The 15,584-nt window shown below is 42.9% G+C and overlaps 1 protein-coding gene across 2 annotated transcripts in view; it reads right to left on the bottom strand.

The window, feature by feature from the left end:
• Window positions 1–424: 424 nt before the first annotated feature.
• The window catches only part of LOC129701016 (growth arrest and DNA damage-inducible protein GADD45 alpha-like), a 44,123-nt gene continuing 28,963 nt past the window's right edge, over window positions 425–15,584 (bottom strand). The window contains exons 1-4 of one of the 2 annotated variants that reach the window (XM_055641921.1): window positions 2,619–2,754; window positions 2,247–2,348; window positions 1,926–2,139; window positions 425–1,488 (exon numbers count right to left, since the gene is read on the bottom strand). In XM_055641921.1, coding sequence (XP_055497896.1) covers window positions 1,378–1,488; window positions 1,926–2,139; window positions 2,247–2,348; window positions 2,619–2,659 — 468 coding nt within the window. In that variant the 5' untranslated portion in view covers window positions 2,660–2,754 and the 3' untranslated portion in view covers window positions 425–1,377. Of the gene's footprint in view, window positions 1,489–1,925; window positions 2,140–2,246; window positions 2,349–2,618; window positions 2,755–15,584 lie in introns of those variants that run through there. The other variant, XM_055641920.1, reaches the window with a different exon arrangement.

The following is a 15,584-nucleotide window of genomic DNA, read 5'->3' on the forward strand; positions in this document are numbered from 1 at the left end:
GGTCTCACCAATGCCTTGTACAATTTTAACATTACATCCCAGCTTCTATACTCAATGCTCTGATTTATAAAGGCTAGCATACCAAAAGCTTTCTTTACCACCCTATCTATATGAGATTCCACCTTCAAGGAACTATGCACGGTTATACCCAGATCCCTCTGTTCAACTGTATTCTTCAATTCCCTACCATTTACCATGTACGTCCTATTTTGATTTGTCCTGCCAAGGTGTAAGACAAATCAAAGAATGTTCAAGATAGTGAATTTGGTTAATTTTTAATTTATTAATTCGATATTGACCCATCCATATTGTCAGGTCTTCCACTCCATGCACAATCTTCCATTCAGTTTTTGTTATTTCAAATGAAAGGCCATTTAAATTTCAAGGAATGTCTTCAAAATTGAATGGTTTCAGAGATATAGTAGTAATGGGGAAGAAATAGTGCACATGCTTAAGAATTCTATCTTCCAAGAGAAAATTGTCACTGCCAAGTGTAAACCTACATACTCTACATCATTTTAACTTGGCAATAGGCAGCCAGAGAACTCAACCACTTCCTCAGTGCACATTCCTTTGATATAGAGGAATGGTGTAGTTCAAAAATAATTTAAAATATGGTCTAGTGAAAATGGGGTGTACTTGAAACATGAACAATTAGTCATGTTACACTGTGTGATAAGTATCAAATTAAAACAATTCACTGATAAATAAACTAAAATCCAGTTAGTGCAAAATAAGTAGATGGTCAGTAAAAGTGAAATATTTTATTAACTTTTTAAACCATAGCTATTCACTTCAACATAATATAAAGTCCAGATATAAATCACGAAATAAGTTAAGAGGATGAAATTAAATAACAGCAAGAAATTCATGCTTGCAGTTGATATAAAACAAAATTCCAAACATATTAAAAGGTCTGCGTTTTTAAAAACCTTCCCTTCAGATTCTGAACATCTTGTTATCGCTGACCAATAAGGTATTTTCATAACTAAATGAAACCAAACATGTCGATTCACCATCTGCGCAGCATCCTTTTTTTATTTTCTTTCCCGAAATGGAAAGTTGTAATTCTTCCGGAAACTGTGATGCTCTCTGCTCTGAAACCAACTCACGCTTTGCTTCAGTTCCCGTCTGCTTACTCATTGCCACTGTTCCAGGCACAAACTGAAGCTGAGTCATAGTCCAGCCGTCAGAGAAAAGTATTTCACAGAGCCGAAACTCCAGTCGTGTCGACTCGCCCGCCCTCTGCAACAAATGTCAACCTTAATTTCCCAGCGCCAAGATTTCGGGCGGCTATTCGAATAATCTCCGGAGATCTCCGCTGGAAGTGAATGGAATTCTTAAATCCAATTTTGTGATTAATCCATCAGAAGATCTTCAACGTTCGGGTAAATTAATAATCGGGACCCACTGGTCCAGGAATCGGCTTTCTTTACAAAAGCAAGTCACTTTGTTCAGTGCTCCGTCTTTCCATGGTGCTGCTTGACTCTGTAATAAAGAAATTACAAAGACAGCGTTTACAATTGCACCATTTAATTTACTGGCTCTGGTTCGTTTCCAAATTCTATACAGAACTTTGACCTAAATTAGTTCATACACGGACATGTCACTCAACTGGATGAACTATGACACGCCATCTATTGGTGCAAAACCTTCGAGAGATATTCTGAAGTCGGCTACATCTAGCCGTGAAGATGAAAAACTATATCGGGATCTTTGTAGTAATTTGTTTTGTTTACATCAAGTGGTATTTTAGCAAATTACTTTTAATTCGTCTTCGTTGTTAAGAATCGAAGGGGAGAATTTGCTCAATTTATCCCCGTCAGAAACGACATCATTTGAACCTGCACAGAATTATGATTTCAGTTCCTGGCTTGTTTAGTCGCGGCCGTTTGACATATTATTGGGAAATGAGGAACACTCACTGTAACCAATATGCAATGCAGATCTTTAGGTTCGTCCTCCCCATCCACCCCGCCTAGGATCTCGGCCAAACGGTGCATGTTGTTCACCCTCATGATGTTAATGTCATTTTCGCAGCAAAAAGCTTGTATCAGAGTAAAATGGATTTGCAGTGCCACGTCCACGTCACCCCCCTCATCCGTGGTAAGCAAACATAAAACAACGTTGTCTGAATCCCTGTTGAAAAGGGAAAATATATATCAAGCGAATAGTCAAATAATCCCTAAAAAATGCGACGAAAAAAGGAAACGGTACGTAAATCCGTTTGCTTTATGGACACTTACGCGTTTAGGAGTTTTGCTGCCTCAAACACTCCGACTGTGATGCAGCCTTGCGCTAACGCGGAGAACAAAACTTCTTCCAGAGCTTTCCCCACCACATCCATCCTGTCACAAAAGTCAACAATTAATCGGGATCGTCAGCGACAATCTGTATTAGACACCACAGAGGAATAATTCTCTGTCACAGTCCGCTCAAACAAATGCAGATTTAGAAAAATAGTCACAAATGATTCAAATGTGAGGAGAAAATTAAACTTCCTAATCGACGCTCAATGCAAATCAAGGTCAGCTCTGAGCACAAGTTATCCATCAGTCAAACATAGTTCCATTAACTTAAAAAAATGCAATAGTTGGGCTTTGTAGCATTATTTTTACCTGTCCGTTTTTTGGTCGCCTGTGAGTTCTTCAAAAGTCATTATGTTTAGAAGGGGTTGCGCGGGCTGCCGTTGCTGTCTTTGCTTGCAAAAGATGCACCAAGTAAGTCCCTGCCTGAGTGAGCGTCGCCAGTTCCTGCACCAGCGCCGGCCGAAGGGCGGGGCCACGACCCGGGGCCTGACGTAACCAGCCCAACCCACCAATCCACTGCGTGCATCTCCCCGCACATTTGCATTGCCCCGACGCCATTGGCTCGTTCGCTTTATGCTAATGAGCGCATAGGTCTGTCCCCGAGCCGCCGGGGACAAAGGGTCAGCCTGGCGGCGGAGGGAAGGAAGAGCACCTTCACACTGCTCCACCACTTTCTGCATTTGTCAGTCAACTGGGATTGTTAGTGCTTTTCATTTGCACCTTTGCCTTGTGAAGCTATGCATAGCAAACTATCACCTTTTTGTTTTGTGGAATAAAAAGCGTGCCGAATGTATAGAGTTACAATAAACAAAACGTCCTCTGCCACGCCTATCGCGAAAGGCAGAATCAGCAAGATTAGACAAACAGTATCACCTCGAATATTAACACCTGGACTTGCACAGATATCGCTATTCCTGCTGGATTGGTGTCTTGGTGCTTATTATTCCTATGACCGTATTTCAAAGGTTTAAAAACGGCCTGGAAAGCATTTCGAGTCATAATAGTCGTTAAAGGTACGGCATCAATGCAAGTTTTACTTTCCAACTATATTGCTAAATATTGTAGATGTCTCCAAACTTGCAGGTGGAGCAATAAATGCACTCTGCCAATGTCAGCCACATCCCTGGAACATAATTTTAAAATGCATAATTATGGTGCTAAAGGGTTCACTGTGGATATTTGAAATAAGCACAAAGCAAGCTTAATGCTACCAAATATACATGCATAATCAGTGTATGCAAGACATTGGGAAACAGGGACCTTAGTGTAAAAGTCCAAGAATTCCTGAAGATGGCAGCACAGGTGGATAATGTGGTGAACAAGCCATGCAGGATGTTTACTGTCTTTTCCTAGAGCATAGGATATAATAGCAGGGAGGTTATGCCACAACTTTATAAAATATTATTGGACTACAGCTGGAGTGTATTGCTGGTTGCCTCACTTTAGGAAGGACATGATTGCATTGGATAGGGTGCAGAGGAGGATATTCATCAGGATGGTGCCTGGGAAGGAGCATTGCAGTTATTGCAAGAGATTAGATAGTCTGGGTTTTTTTCCTTGGAGTTGAGGAAGCTGAGGGAAGATCTGATAGAGGTGTACAAAATTATAAAGGACATAAATTCGGTAGACCGTAGGAAACATTTCCCCCTTAGCAGAGATTTCAAGAGGGAATAGGTTGAATAGGTAAGAGTTTATAGGGGATCTGAAGAGGTTCTTATTTTCATAGCCTGGCTCTTCATTAACAAAATGGTACAATAAGTTGATTGTGCTATGAAGCCACATTTCCCGACAAACTGCTCATTTATGCCCAGTGTGGCTGTTGATGTGACCATTCATCTCCAGATCTCATGATGGTTTTGATCTTTAAGATTACCTAAATCACTGATTTTTTTAAAAGTAATCAAGGAGCTTTGGAACTCTGTAGCCAATGTGCCAGAATGCACAACTTTAATTCACAGGGTGGCTCAGTGATGCAACTGGTAGAGCTTCTACTTCACAGCACCAGAGACCCAGGTTTGATCCTGACTTTGGTACTGTCTGTGTGGACTTTGCGTGTTCTTCCTGGAACCATGTGGGTTTCCTCCAGCTGCTCTGGTTTCCTCCCACATCCAAAGACCTGCGGGTTTGTAGGTTAATTTGCTTCTGTAAATTGCCCCAGTTCTGTAGAGAATGGATGCAGAAGTGAGATAGCATAGAACTAGTGTGAATGGGGTGATCATTGATCATTGTGGATTCCGTGGGCCGAAGGGCCTGTGTCCATGCTGTATCTTTAAATGCAGTTATTTCTGCATCTCAGAATCCCATCTAGATCCTCCACTGTTCTTCTTATTAACTCTTTTAAAGCTATACATGGTTTTATTGCCACTTATTTACCCAAGTACTGCACAGCCTTCCCACTTAGTCTATCTCAGTTTTTATCCGCACAGGCTCCATAATTACAACTGCTAACAACTACCATACAGGGCACGATTAGCAAGTTTGCTGATAATACAAAAGTGGGTGGTTTTGCAGATAGTGAAGATTGCAGCAGGATCTGGGTCGATTGGCCAGGTTGGCTGAGGAATGGTTGATGGAATTTAATACAGAGAAGTGTGAGGTGTTACATTTTGGGATGTCTAATAAGGGCAGGACCTAGACGGTGAATGGTTGAGAAGAGGGATCTAGGAGTGCAGGTGCATGGTTCCTTGAAGGTCGAGTCGCAAGAAGATAATGTGGTCAAAAAGGCTTTTGGCACATTGGCCTTCATCAGTCAGAGTATAGAAGTTCAGAGATTATGTTGCAGTTGGATAAGATGTTGGTGAGACCACATTTAGGATATTGTGTTCAGTTCTGGGCACCATGTTATAGGAAAGGTATTGTCAAGCTTGAAAGTTTTCTGAGAAGATTTACGTGGATGTTGTCAGGACTAGAAGGTGTGAGTTATAGGGAGAGGTTGAGTATGCTGGGTCTCTATTCCTTGGAGTGCCGGAGGATGTCAGGTGATCTTATACAGGTGTACAAAATCATAAGAGGAAAAGATTGGGTAGATGCACAGAGTTTCTTGACCAAAGTAGGGAAATTGAGGACCAGAGGACACAGGTTTTGTGGAATAGAAGGTAGGTAGGTGGAACTAGTGTAGCTGGGACATGTTGGCCAGCGTGGGCAAGTTGGGCCAAAGGGCCTGTTTCCACACTGTATCACTCTATGACTTTGTGACTCACAAAAGAGGCTTACAGGTACAGCAGGCAGTGAAGAAAGCTAATGGAATGTTGGCCTTCATAACAAGAGGATTTCAATATAGGAGTAAAGAGGTTCTTCTGCAGTTGTATAGGGCTCTGGTGAGACCACATCTGGAGTATTGTGTACAGTTTTGGTCTCCTAATTTGAGGAAGGACATCCTTGTGATTGAGGCAGGGCAGCGTAGGTTCACGAGGTAGATCCCTGGGATGGCGGGACTGTCAAATGAGGAAAGATTGAAAAGACTAGTCGTGTTTTCACTAGAGTTTAGAAGGATGAGGGGGTTCTTATAGAAACATATAAAATTATAAAAGGACTGGACAAGCTAGATGCAGGAAAAATGTTCCCAATGTTGGGCGAGTCCAGAACCAGGAGCCACAGTCTTAGAATAAAGGGAAGGTCATTTAAGACTGAGGTGAGAAAAAAACTTTTTCACCCAGAGAGTTGTGAATTTATGGAATTCCCTGCCACAGAGGGCAGTGGAGGCCAAGTCACTGGATGGATTTAAGAGAGAGTTAGATAGAGCTCTAGGGGCTAGTGGAGTCAAGGGATATGGGGAGAAGGCAGGCACGGGTCATTGATAGGGGACGATCAGCCATGATCACAATGAATGGCGGTGCTGGCTCTAAGGGTCGAATGTTTCTATGGGTGCTATTAATTCAGCCTCTCAGCCATTTTGGTTATGAACACAAAAGAGGATGACTATCACTCTAGGACAAACATAAGATTCAGGCAATAGGGTTTGGGGTTGTTGTTGTAAGTGGGGCATGATGTGGTGGTGACCTCAGTAGTTGAGGTTAAATGTGGGTAAAGCATGAGTTATATGAGCTTGATGTAGATGAGTCAATGTAGGTGGCACCTGAAACAGACGGGTCTTGATGTATATGTGGCTTGACATAGGGAGGGCTTGGTATAGGTGAGACCATGCAGGGTTGGCATCTTCTGGCAAGGGTTTGATTGAGATGGCAGTCATGTCTTCCCCCCTGCAGTTCCCTGAAACTATTATTTCAGAGGTCAGTATCCAGTAGAGAGAGCTCATTCTCCAGCTACGGAATCCTGGACATTTAGTCTGACAGTGGGTCAAATGCTGACCCGGTTCTTCAGCTGACGACTGACCCACAATTTAACCTTCGATATCAGGCATTCGGGTTGGTAATGTGATGAAGGGAACAGTCGTTTTTCACTTGCTTGTATGGTAGATATTAAATTATATCACTTGGCTGAGTGAGTGGATTTTGGAGTTGATACCTTTTGCAAAGTTACTGCCTTCACGTATACATTTTAGATCGGGCAGGTGAAACTATTCACCATGCCAAGTGACCCTGGGCTTGCCACTGGGGAGTGACAGAGCAATGAATTCTTTCCATTCCTTCGGAGGGTTTTTTGAGTTCCGAATGCATATCCTCAAGTACCATCCTGAATGGTATCTCTGCACATTCAGTAAACATGGGCCAGAGGTGCCTAGAACTCAATGGAAATGTTGCATTTTTTCAAGGAGACCTTAAACCTCATCTTTGAATCTTTTCCTCGTTTAGCCTAGTAATCTCAACCCTTCACAGAAATCGGAAAAGACTGTCAAAAGTTGTCTTCCAAGATACTTAACTTGCTGCAAACATAGAATAGTACCGCACAGGAAAGGACCGTTCATCACACAATATCCATGGCAAACATGATGCCAAGTTAAACTAATAGTCTCTGTCTTCACGTGATCCATATCCCTCCATTCCCTGTATATCCATGTGCCTATTTAAAAGCCTCTAAATGCAACTTTCATGTCTGCCCCTCCATCACCTCCTTCCAGGTACCCACCATCCTTTGTGTAAAAATACTGCCCCTCACATCTCCTTTAAACTTTGCCCTCTAGTCTTTGGCATTTGTACTCTGGGAAAAAGATTCTGACTGTTTCCCCTATCCATGCTTTTCATATTGGTATATACTTACATCAGGTCTGCCTTCAACCTCTGATGCTCCAGAGAAAACAATTCAATTGTTCATCAGAAGGCATATGGTATTCTTATCTTCATAGGTTGAGGCATTGAGTATAAGAATCAGGAAGCATGTACATTCTTCCTGCAATAGGGCGACTAGAATTGCACACAATACTCCAAATGCGGCCTAACCAAAGTTTTGTGCAGCTGTAACATGACCATGACTCTTATACTCAATGCCTCAACCTATGAAGATAAGAATACCATATGCCTTCTCTATCGCTCTATCTACAGGTGTTGCCACTTTGAGTGAGCTATGAACTTGGACCCCAGTGCTGTGAAGACTCTTGCCATTAACTGTATACTTTCCCTTTACACTCATCCTCCTAAAATACAACACCTTACACTTCCCTAATCTTAATTGTTGGAGAGGACAAGCTGGTAGAGGAATTTTCTCTCAAGGATATTGAGTGTGAGGCCCCGTAAATGCTTTGATGAAAGCACCATTGAGGGTTTGGTGCACTTTCTCTGAGCAAATGCAAACATTAGCACCATCAAACATGAGGGCACATCACCACTGCAGTTCAAACACTGAGGTTTCTGGAATGCACTCAGCGTAGGATGAACAGCTTTGTTGATGAGATAGAGGATCCTTCCACAATGTTAAGTTACACCCCATGTGTGGGGGAGAGGATTTCCCAGTATCCTACCCAGCAGTCTTCCTGTCTAAACTAAAGCATGAGCATCTATTCTATTTCAAATCCTGATAAAAATACTGTGCATTGGAAGAACAACTGTTTTTAATTCAAATTTACCATCATTTAAGTTTTATCTTGAAGGGGTAGCATGTTTGTATCTCTTTAATGTCCTTGATATTGAAGCCAGAATAATCAGAGTAAATGTTTCATGACGTGCAAACTAAAACATGCAGACGACACAAAAAATGGTGGAGTTGTGGAAAACGATGAAGGTTGTCAAAGGAAAAAGCAGGCTATAGATCAGTTACAGATTAGGGAAGAGAAATGGTAATGGAGTTTGATTCGGGCAAGTATGAGATGTTGCACTTGACGTGTGGGGCAGGTTTTTTACGTAGAAAATGGTAGGTCGCTGGAACACGATGCCAGGGTTGGCAGTGGAAGCACATTAGATAGTGGTGTTTATGAGGCTTTTAGATGGGCACATGACGTATGACATTTGTACTCTGGGAAAAAGATTCTGACTGTTTCCCCGATCCATGCTTTTCATATTGGTATATACTTACATCAGGTCTGCCTTCAACCTCTGATGCTCCAGAGAAAACATACGGTAGGCGGCGCGACTTTCGTCAGCAGCGGCCTCTGCAGCCCGTCTGCGTTTTATTATTTTTTTCAATGTTTTTGTATGTAGTTTTTGTTATTTTTTGTTGGGGTATGTGTGTGGGGGGGTGGGGTTGGGGTGGGAGGGAGGGAGGGGTAATCTTTAAATCTCTCCTGCACGGGAGACCCGACCTTTTCTTTGTCAGAGTCTCCGTTGTCGTTGGGGCTGCAACGTGGAGCGGCCTCCAACAGGATACTTAACTTGGTGCCGACTACTCACCTACCGTCGCGGAGCTGACCGAGTCCACAGCAATGGAGCCATGGCAAACGCTGATGCCAAGTTAAACGGAGATTCGGAGTCTGCGACTGCGGGTCACGTGATCCATATCGGCTCCATTCCCGTGTATATCCATGTGCCTATTTAAAAGCCTCTAAATGCAACTTTCATGTCTGCCCCTCCATCACCTCCTTCCAGGTACCCACCATCCTTTGTGTAAAAATACTGCCCCTCACATCTCCTTTAAACTTTGCCCTCTAGTCTTTGGCATTTGTACTCTGGGAAAAAGATTCTGACTGTTTCCCCTATCCATGCTTTTCATATTGGTATATACTTACATCAGGTCTGCCTTCAACCTCTGATGCTCCAGAGAAAACAATTCAATTGTTCATCAGAAGGCATATGGTATTCTTATTTTCATAGGTTGAGGCATTGAGTATAAGAGTCAGGAAGCATGTACATTCTTCCTGCAATAGGGCGACTAGAATTGCACACAATACTCCAAATGCGGCCTAACCAAAGTTTTGTGCAGCTGTAACATGACCATGATTCTTATACTCAATTCCTCAACCTATGAAGATAAGAATACCATATGCCTTCTCTATCACTCTATCTACAGGTGTTGCCACTTTGAGTGAGCTATGAACTTGGACCCCAGTGCTGTGAAGACTCTTGCCATTAACTGTATACTTTCCCTTTACACTCATCATCCTAAAATACAACACCTTACACTTCCCCAATCTTAATTGTTGGAGAGGACAAGCTGGTAGAGGAATTTTCTCTCAAGAATATTGAGTATGAGGGCCCACCCTCGTAAGTGCTTTGATGAAAGCACCATTGAGGGTTTGGTGCACTTTCTCTGAGCAAATGCAAACATTAGCAACATCAAACATGAGGACACATCACCACTGCAGTTCAAACACTGAGGTTTCTGGAATGCACTCAGCGTAGGATGAACAGCTTTGTTGATGAGATAGAGGATCCTTCCACAATGTTAAGTTACACCCCATGTGTGGGGGAGGGGATTTCCTAGTATCCTACCCAGCAGTCTTCCTGTCTAAACTAAAGCATGAGCATCTATTCTATTTCAAATCCTGATAAAAAATGCTGTGCATTGGAAGAACAACTGTTTTTAATTCAAATTTACCATCATTTAAGTTTTATCTTGAAGGGGTAGCATGTTTGTATCTCTTTAATGTCCTTGCTATTGAAGCCAGAATAATCAGAGTAAATGTTTCATGGCGTGCAAACTAAAACATGCAGACGACACAAAAAATGGTGGAGTTGTGGAAAACGATGAAGGTTGTCAAAGGAAAAAGCAGGCTATAGATCAGTTACAGATTAGGGAAGAGAAATGGTAATGCAGTTTGATTCGGGCAAGTATGAGATGTTGCACTTGACGTGTGGGGCAGGTTTTTTACGTAGAAAATGGTAGGTCGCTGGAACACGATGCCAGGGTTGGCAGTGGAAGCACATTAGATAGTGGTGTTTATGAGGCTTTCAGATGGGCACATGAAGTATGACATTTGTACTCTGGGAAAAAGATTCTGACTGTTTCCCCTATCCATGCTTTTCATATTGGTATATACTTACATCAGGTCTGCCTTCAACCTTTGATGCTCCAGAGAAAACATACGGTAGGCGGCACGACTCTCGTCAGCAGCGGCCTCTGCAGCCCACCTGCGTTTTTATTATTTTTTGTCTATGTTTTTATGTAGTTTTTGTTATTTATTGTTGGGGTATGTGTGTGTGGGGGGGTGGGGGTGGGGTGGGAGGGAGGGGGGTAACTTTTAAATCTCTCCCTGCATGGGAGACCCGACCTTTTCTTTGTCGGGTCTCCGTTGTCGTTGGGGCTGCAACGTGGAGCGGCCTCCAACAGGAAGACCGGGGGCTCTGGTGCCGACTACTCACCTCACCGTCGCGGAGCTGGCTGAGTCCAGAGCGGGTGGAGCGGTGGTGGAGCGCTGCTGCGGCCCGACCTCCGGAGATTCGGAGGCTGCAACTGCGGGTCTGGCGGACGGCGGCACCGGGAGCCCGCGGGTCCCTGGAGGGAGACCGCTTTTCAGGGCTCCCGCAACGTCGACTTCTCCCGCCCGAGTTGCGGGGTCGAAGAGCTCCTGGAGCGGGGCCTTACAGCACCGCCCCGCGCGGCTTGGAATGGCCGCGGGACTCTAACATCAAGACCCGGTGTGCGACCTTGCATCATCCGGCGTGGCTTTAATGGCCGCGGGACTCTAACATCAAGACCCGGTGTGCGACCTTGCATCATCCGGCGTGGCTTTAATGGCCGCGGGACATTCGCCATCGCCAGCCGGGGGCTTTGACTTTGACTCTGACATCGGGGGGAGGGGGGGGGAGTGCAGTGGAGAGATACGTTTTTTTTGGCCTTCCATCACAGCAATGTGATGGATGTTTATGTAAATTATGTTGTGTCTCGGGTCTATTTGTTTGTAATGTATGGCTGCAGAAACGGCATTTCGTTTGGACCTCAAGGGGTCCAAATGACAAATAAATTGAATCTTGAATCTTGAATCTTGAAATGCAGGGAATGGAGGGATGTGAGTCAAGTGCATGCAAAATGAATTAGTTTAATTTGGCATCATGTTTAAAAAGGGGTCTTGTTTAAAAAGAGTAAACCTAGCAATTATAGACCTGTTAGTTTGACGTCAGTGGTGGGCAAATTAATGGAAAGGATACTTAGAGATAATATATATAAGCATCTGGATAAACAGGGTCTGATTAGGAACAGTCAACATGGATTTGTGCCTGGAAGGTCATGTTTGACTAATCTTCTTGAATTTTTTGAAGAGGTTACTCGGGAAATTGATGAGGGTAAAGCAGTGGATATTGTATATATGGACTTCAGTAAGGCCTTTGACAAGGTTCCTCACGGAAGGTTGGTTAAGAAGGTTCAATTGTTGGGTATTAATGGTGGAGTAGCAAGATGGATTCAACAGTGGCTGAATGGGAGATGCCAGAGAGTAATGGTGGATGTTTGTTTGTCAGGTTGGAGGCCAGTGACTAGTGGGGTGCCACAGGGATCTGTGTTGGTCCACTGTTGTTTGTCATGTACATCAATGATCTGGATGATGGTGTGGTAAATTGGATTAGTAAATATGCAGATGATACTAAGATAGGTGGGGTTGTGGATAATGAAGTAGATTTTCAAAGTCTACAAAGAGATTTATGCCAGTTGGAAGAGTGGGCTGAAAGATGGCAGATGGAGTTTAATGCTGATAAGTGTGAGGTGCTACATCAGGACAAATCAAAATAGGACCTACATGGTAAATGGTAGGGAATTGAAGAATGCAGGTGAACAGAGGGATCTGGGAATAACTGTGCACAGTTCCCTGAAAGTGGAATCTCATGTAGATAGGGTGGTAAAGAAAGCTTTTGAGTATAGAAGTTGGGATGTAATGTTAAAATTGTACAAGGCATTGGTGAGGCCAATTCTGGAATATGTTGTACAATTTTGGTCGCCTAATTTTAGGAAGGATGTCAACAAAATAGAGAGAGTACAGAGGAGATTTACTAGAAAGTTGCCTGGGTTTCAGCAATTAAGTTACAGAGAAAGGTTGAATAAGTTAGGGCTTTATTCTTTGGAGCGCAGAAGGTTAAGGGGGGACTTGATAGAGGTCTTTAAAATGATGAGAGGGATAGACAGAGTTGACGTGGATAAGCTTTTCCCACTGAGAGTAGGGAAGATTCAAACAAAGGGACATGACTTGAGAATTAAGGGACAGAAGTTTAGGGGTAACATGAGGGGGAACTTCTTTACTCAGAGAGTGGTAGCTGTGTGGAATGAGCTTCCAGTGAAGGTGGCGGAGGCAGGTACGTTTTTATCATTTAAAAATAAATTGGATAGTTATGTGGACGGGAAAGGAATGGAGGGTTATGGTCTGAGTGCAGGTAGATGGGACTAGGGGAGATACGTGTTCGGCACGGACTAGAACGGTCGATATGGCCTGTTTCCATGCTGTAATTGTTATATGGTTATATGGTTATATCATGTTCGGCGTTGACTTCATGGGTTGAACAGAAAGTTAAGGATCCGTGAAGCTGTATTAATAGACATGATGGTGGAGGAGAGACTGAACAGCTTCAAGTTCCTAAGTGTGAATATCTGTGAAGATCTGTCCAGGACCCAGCACATGAAGCAATCACAAAGAAAGCTCATCAATGCCTATCTATCCTTCCTCGGAAAATTGAGGAGATCCAATATGTCGCCGAATACTCTATCGAACTTCTCCAGGTTGAGAGAGAGAAGTTGAAAATGGATGTATCGGTATTACGGTTAATTAAAGGTAACTATTGAGGCGTGAGGGAGGCGCTGGCTAAAGTTAATTGGAAGGGCATGCCAGCATGAATAATGGTGGTGCAGTAATGGCAGGAGTTTATGAGAGTAATTTGGAAGATGCAGGATCTTTTAATCCCAAAGAGGAATAATCAAACTAAGTGTAGAATTAGTTCACCATTGTTGACAAAGGAAGTCAAAGTAAACAAAGGCAAAAGATAAGGCATTTAACTGGGCAAAGATTAGTGGGAAGCTAGCGGATAGGGAAGCTTTTAAAAATCAACAGAATCAACCACAAAAGCAAAAAGGGGAAAAAAGATGAAATATGAAGGTAAGCTAGCTAATAATATAAAGAGTAAAAGAGAGGCAAGAGTGGATATTGGCCCATTGGAAAATGACACTGAAGTAATGGGGAAACAACAAAATGGCGTACGGACTGAATACCTTTTTTGCATCGACCTTCACAGTGGAAGACACTAGCAACGTGTCAGATATTCATGTGAATCGGGGCTGAAGTGAGTGCAGTCAGTATTACGGAGGAGAAGGTGCTTGGGAAGCTGGAAGGTCTGAAGGTGGATAATTTACCTGGACCAGATGGACTATAGCCAGGGTTCTGAACGAGTAGCTGTAGAGTTTGTGGAGCCATAGTTCAAGATTCACTAGAGTCAGGAATTAATCCAGAGGACTGGAAAATCGCAAATATAACTCCACAGTTTAGGAAGGGAGCGAGGCAAAAGAAAGAGGATAAAAGGTCAGTGTCTTGCTTCTGGTTGGTCAAATTTTAGTCCATTATTATACATAGAACATAGAACAGTACAGCATAGAAATGGCCCCTTTGGCCCACAATCTTTGTGCCAAACACATGGGCGGGAATCCTAGGTGGGCTGTCCACCTCCCCCCCATGTTTTGAGAGGTAGGGAACAATTACCCCCCCCCCCCCCCACCCCATGTTTTATGAAACATGTAGCAGCAAAATCGCCTTGGAATTTTACATTTTTTAAAAGCGAACGATTGGAGTCGTTTATCACTTGATTCCTCTGAGACTAAAAAGGATTTGTTAACTACCACTGTTAATGCTTGTTAACTGCCAGTAGTTAACAAGTAGTTATACAATGTGACACCAATACATCGATATGCATTCCTCAGTAAATATAATTGTGTTTTGAGAATTTCTTAAAACTGTCATTTAGGGATGTTATATGAATTAAAAAAAATTAAGTATGTTTCTTTTTGTTAGTTTATCAAAAGTTTCTTTATGTTTTTGTTAGTTTGTGAAAAGTGTATGTGTTATTTTTTTTTCTCTCTCTCTCTCTCTCTCTCCTCCCTCCCTCTCCCTCTCTCCCTCCTCCAAGGTTAGTTATTCTCTTTGTCTTTATTTGCTTCAGTTTTATTTGTGTTATTTATCACGTTGAGCTTGTAGCTTTTGAAAGATTTAAACGGGTATCAGAATTAAAAAATGCATATAACATCCTTAAATGTTGGCACGTAGGTCTAGTATAGCTGGAACATGTTGGCCTGTGTGGGCAAATTGGGTCGAAGGGCCAGTTTCCACACTGTATCACTCTATGACCTGCTATGTTTATGAGCACGGCAGTCTCCATGCTGAAAATCTCCAGCGCCAGTGTCAAGAGATACTTTCATGTCTGACTCCACTAATACAGAGCGGCTTTGGAAGTTGGGAAAACTGGTGAAAGGTCAGAACCTACGAACAATGAAGGCACTATGAAACCAGTTGCCAGAAGCCCTTCCCACAGAACGGGGTTTTAACTTTGCATTAAAAATCAAAAAAGAGTTACCTTGATTTAAGCACAAAAATGTTACGTATAAATAGTTCTTCCATTCGGGAATCTAGTTAATTAAGCGGTGGGATTATTTCCCTGTCCTAACTAATCCTTTGCTTTAGTCGGTGGTTACATCCATTCCATCCCGCCCTCGCAAAGATGTGAGATTTCATTAAGAGCACACTTGGATGGATAGATGCAAGCGGCATGTAAACATGTAAACGTCTAGCGTCTCTTCCATGCGAGCAATGCATGAAGCCGATGAAATGAGACAACTGTCACACCAAAGATAGACACAAAATGCTGGAGTGACTCAGTGGGACCAGCAGCATCTCTGGAGAGAAGGAATGGGTGACGTTTCAGGTCAAGACACTTCAGACTCAGTCTTCAGGTCTGAAGAAGGGTCTCGACCTGAAACAACACTCATTCCTTCTCTCCAGAGATGCTGCCTATTCCACCGAGTTACTCCAGCTTTTTGTGTCCA

Source organism: Leucoraja erinacea, chromosome 10 (assembly GCF_028641065.1).
Source record: "Leucoraja erinacea ecotype New England chromosome 10, Leri_hhj_1, whole genome shotgun sequence".
NCBI classification, from domain to species: Eukaryota; Metazoa; Chordata; class Chondrichthyes; order Rajiformes; family Rajidae; genus Leucoraja; species Leucoraja erinaceus.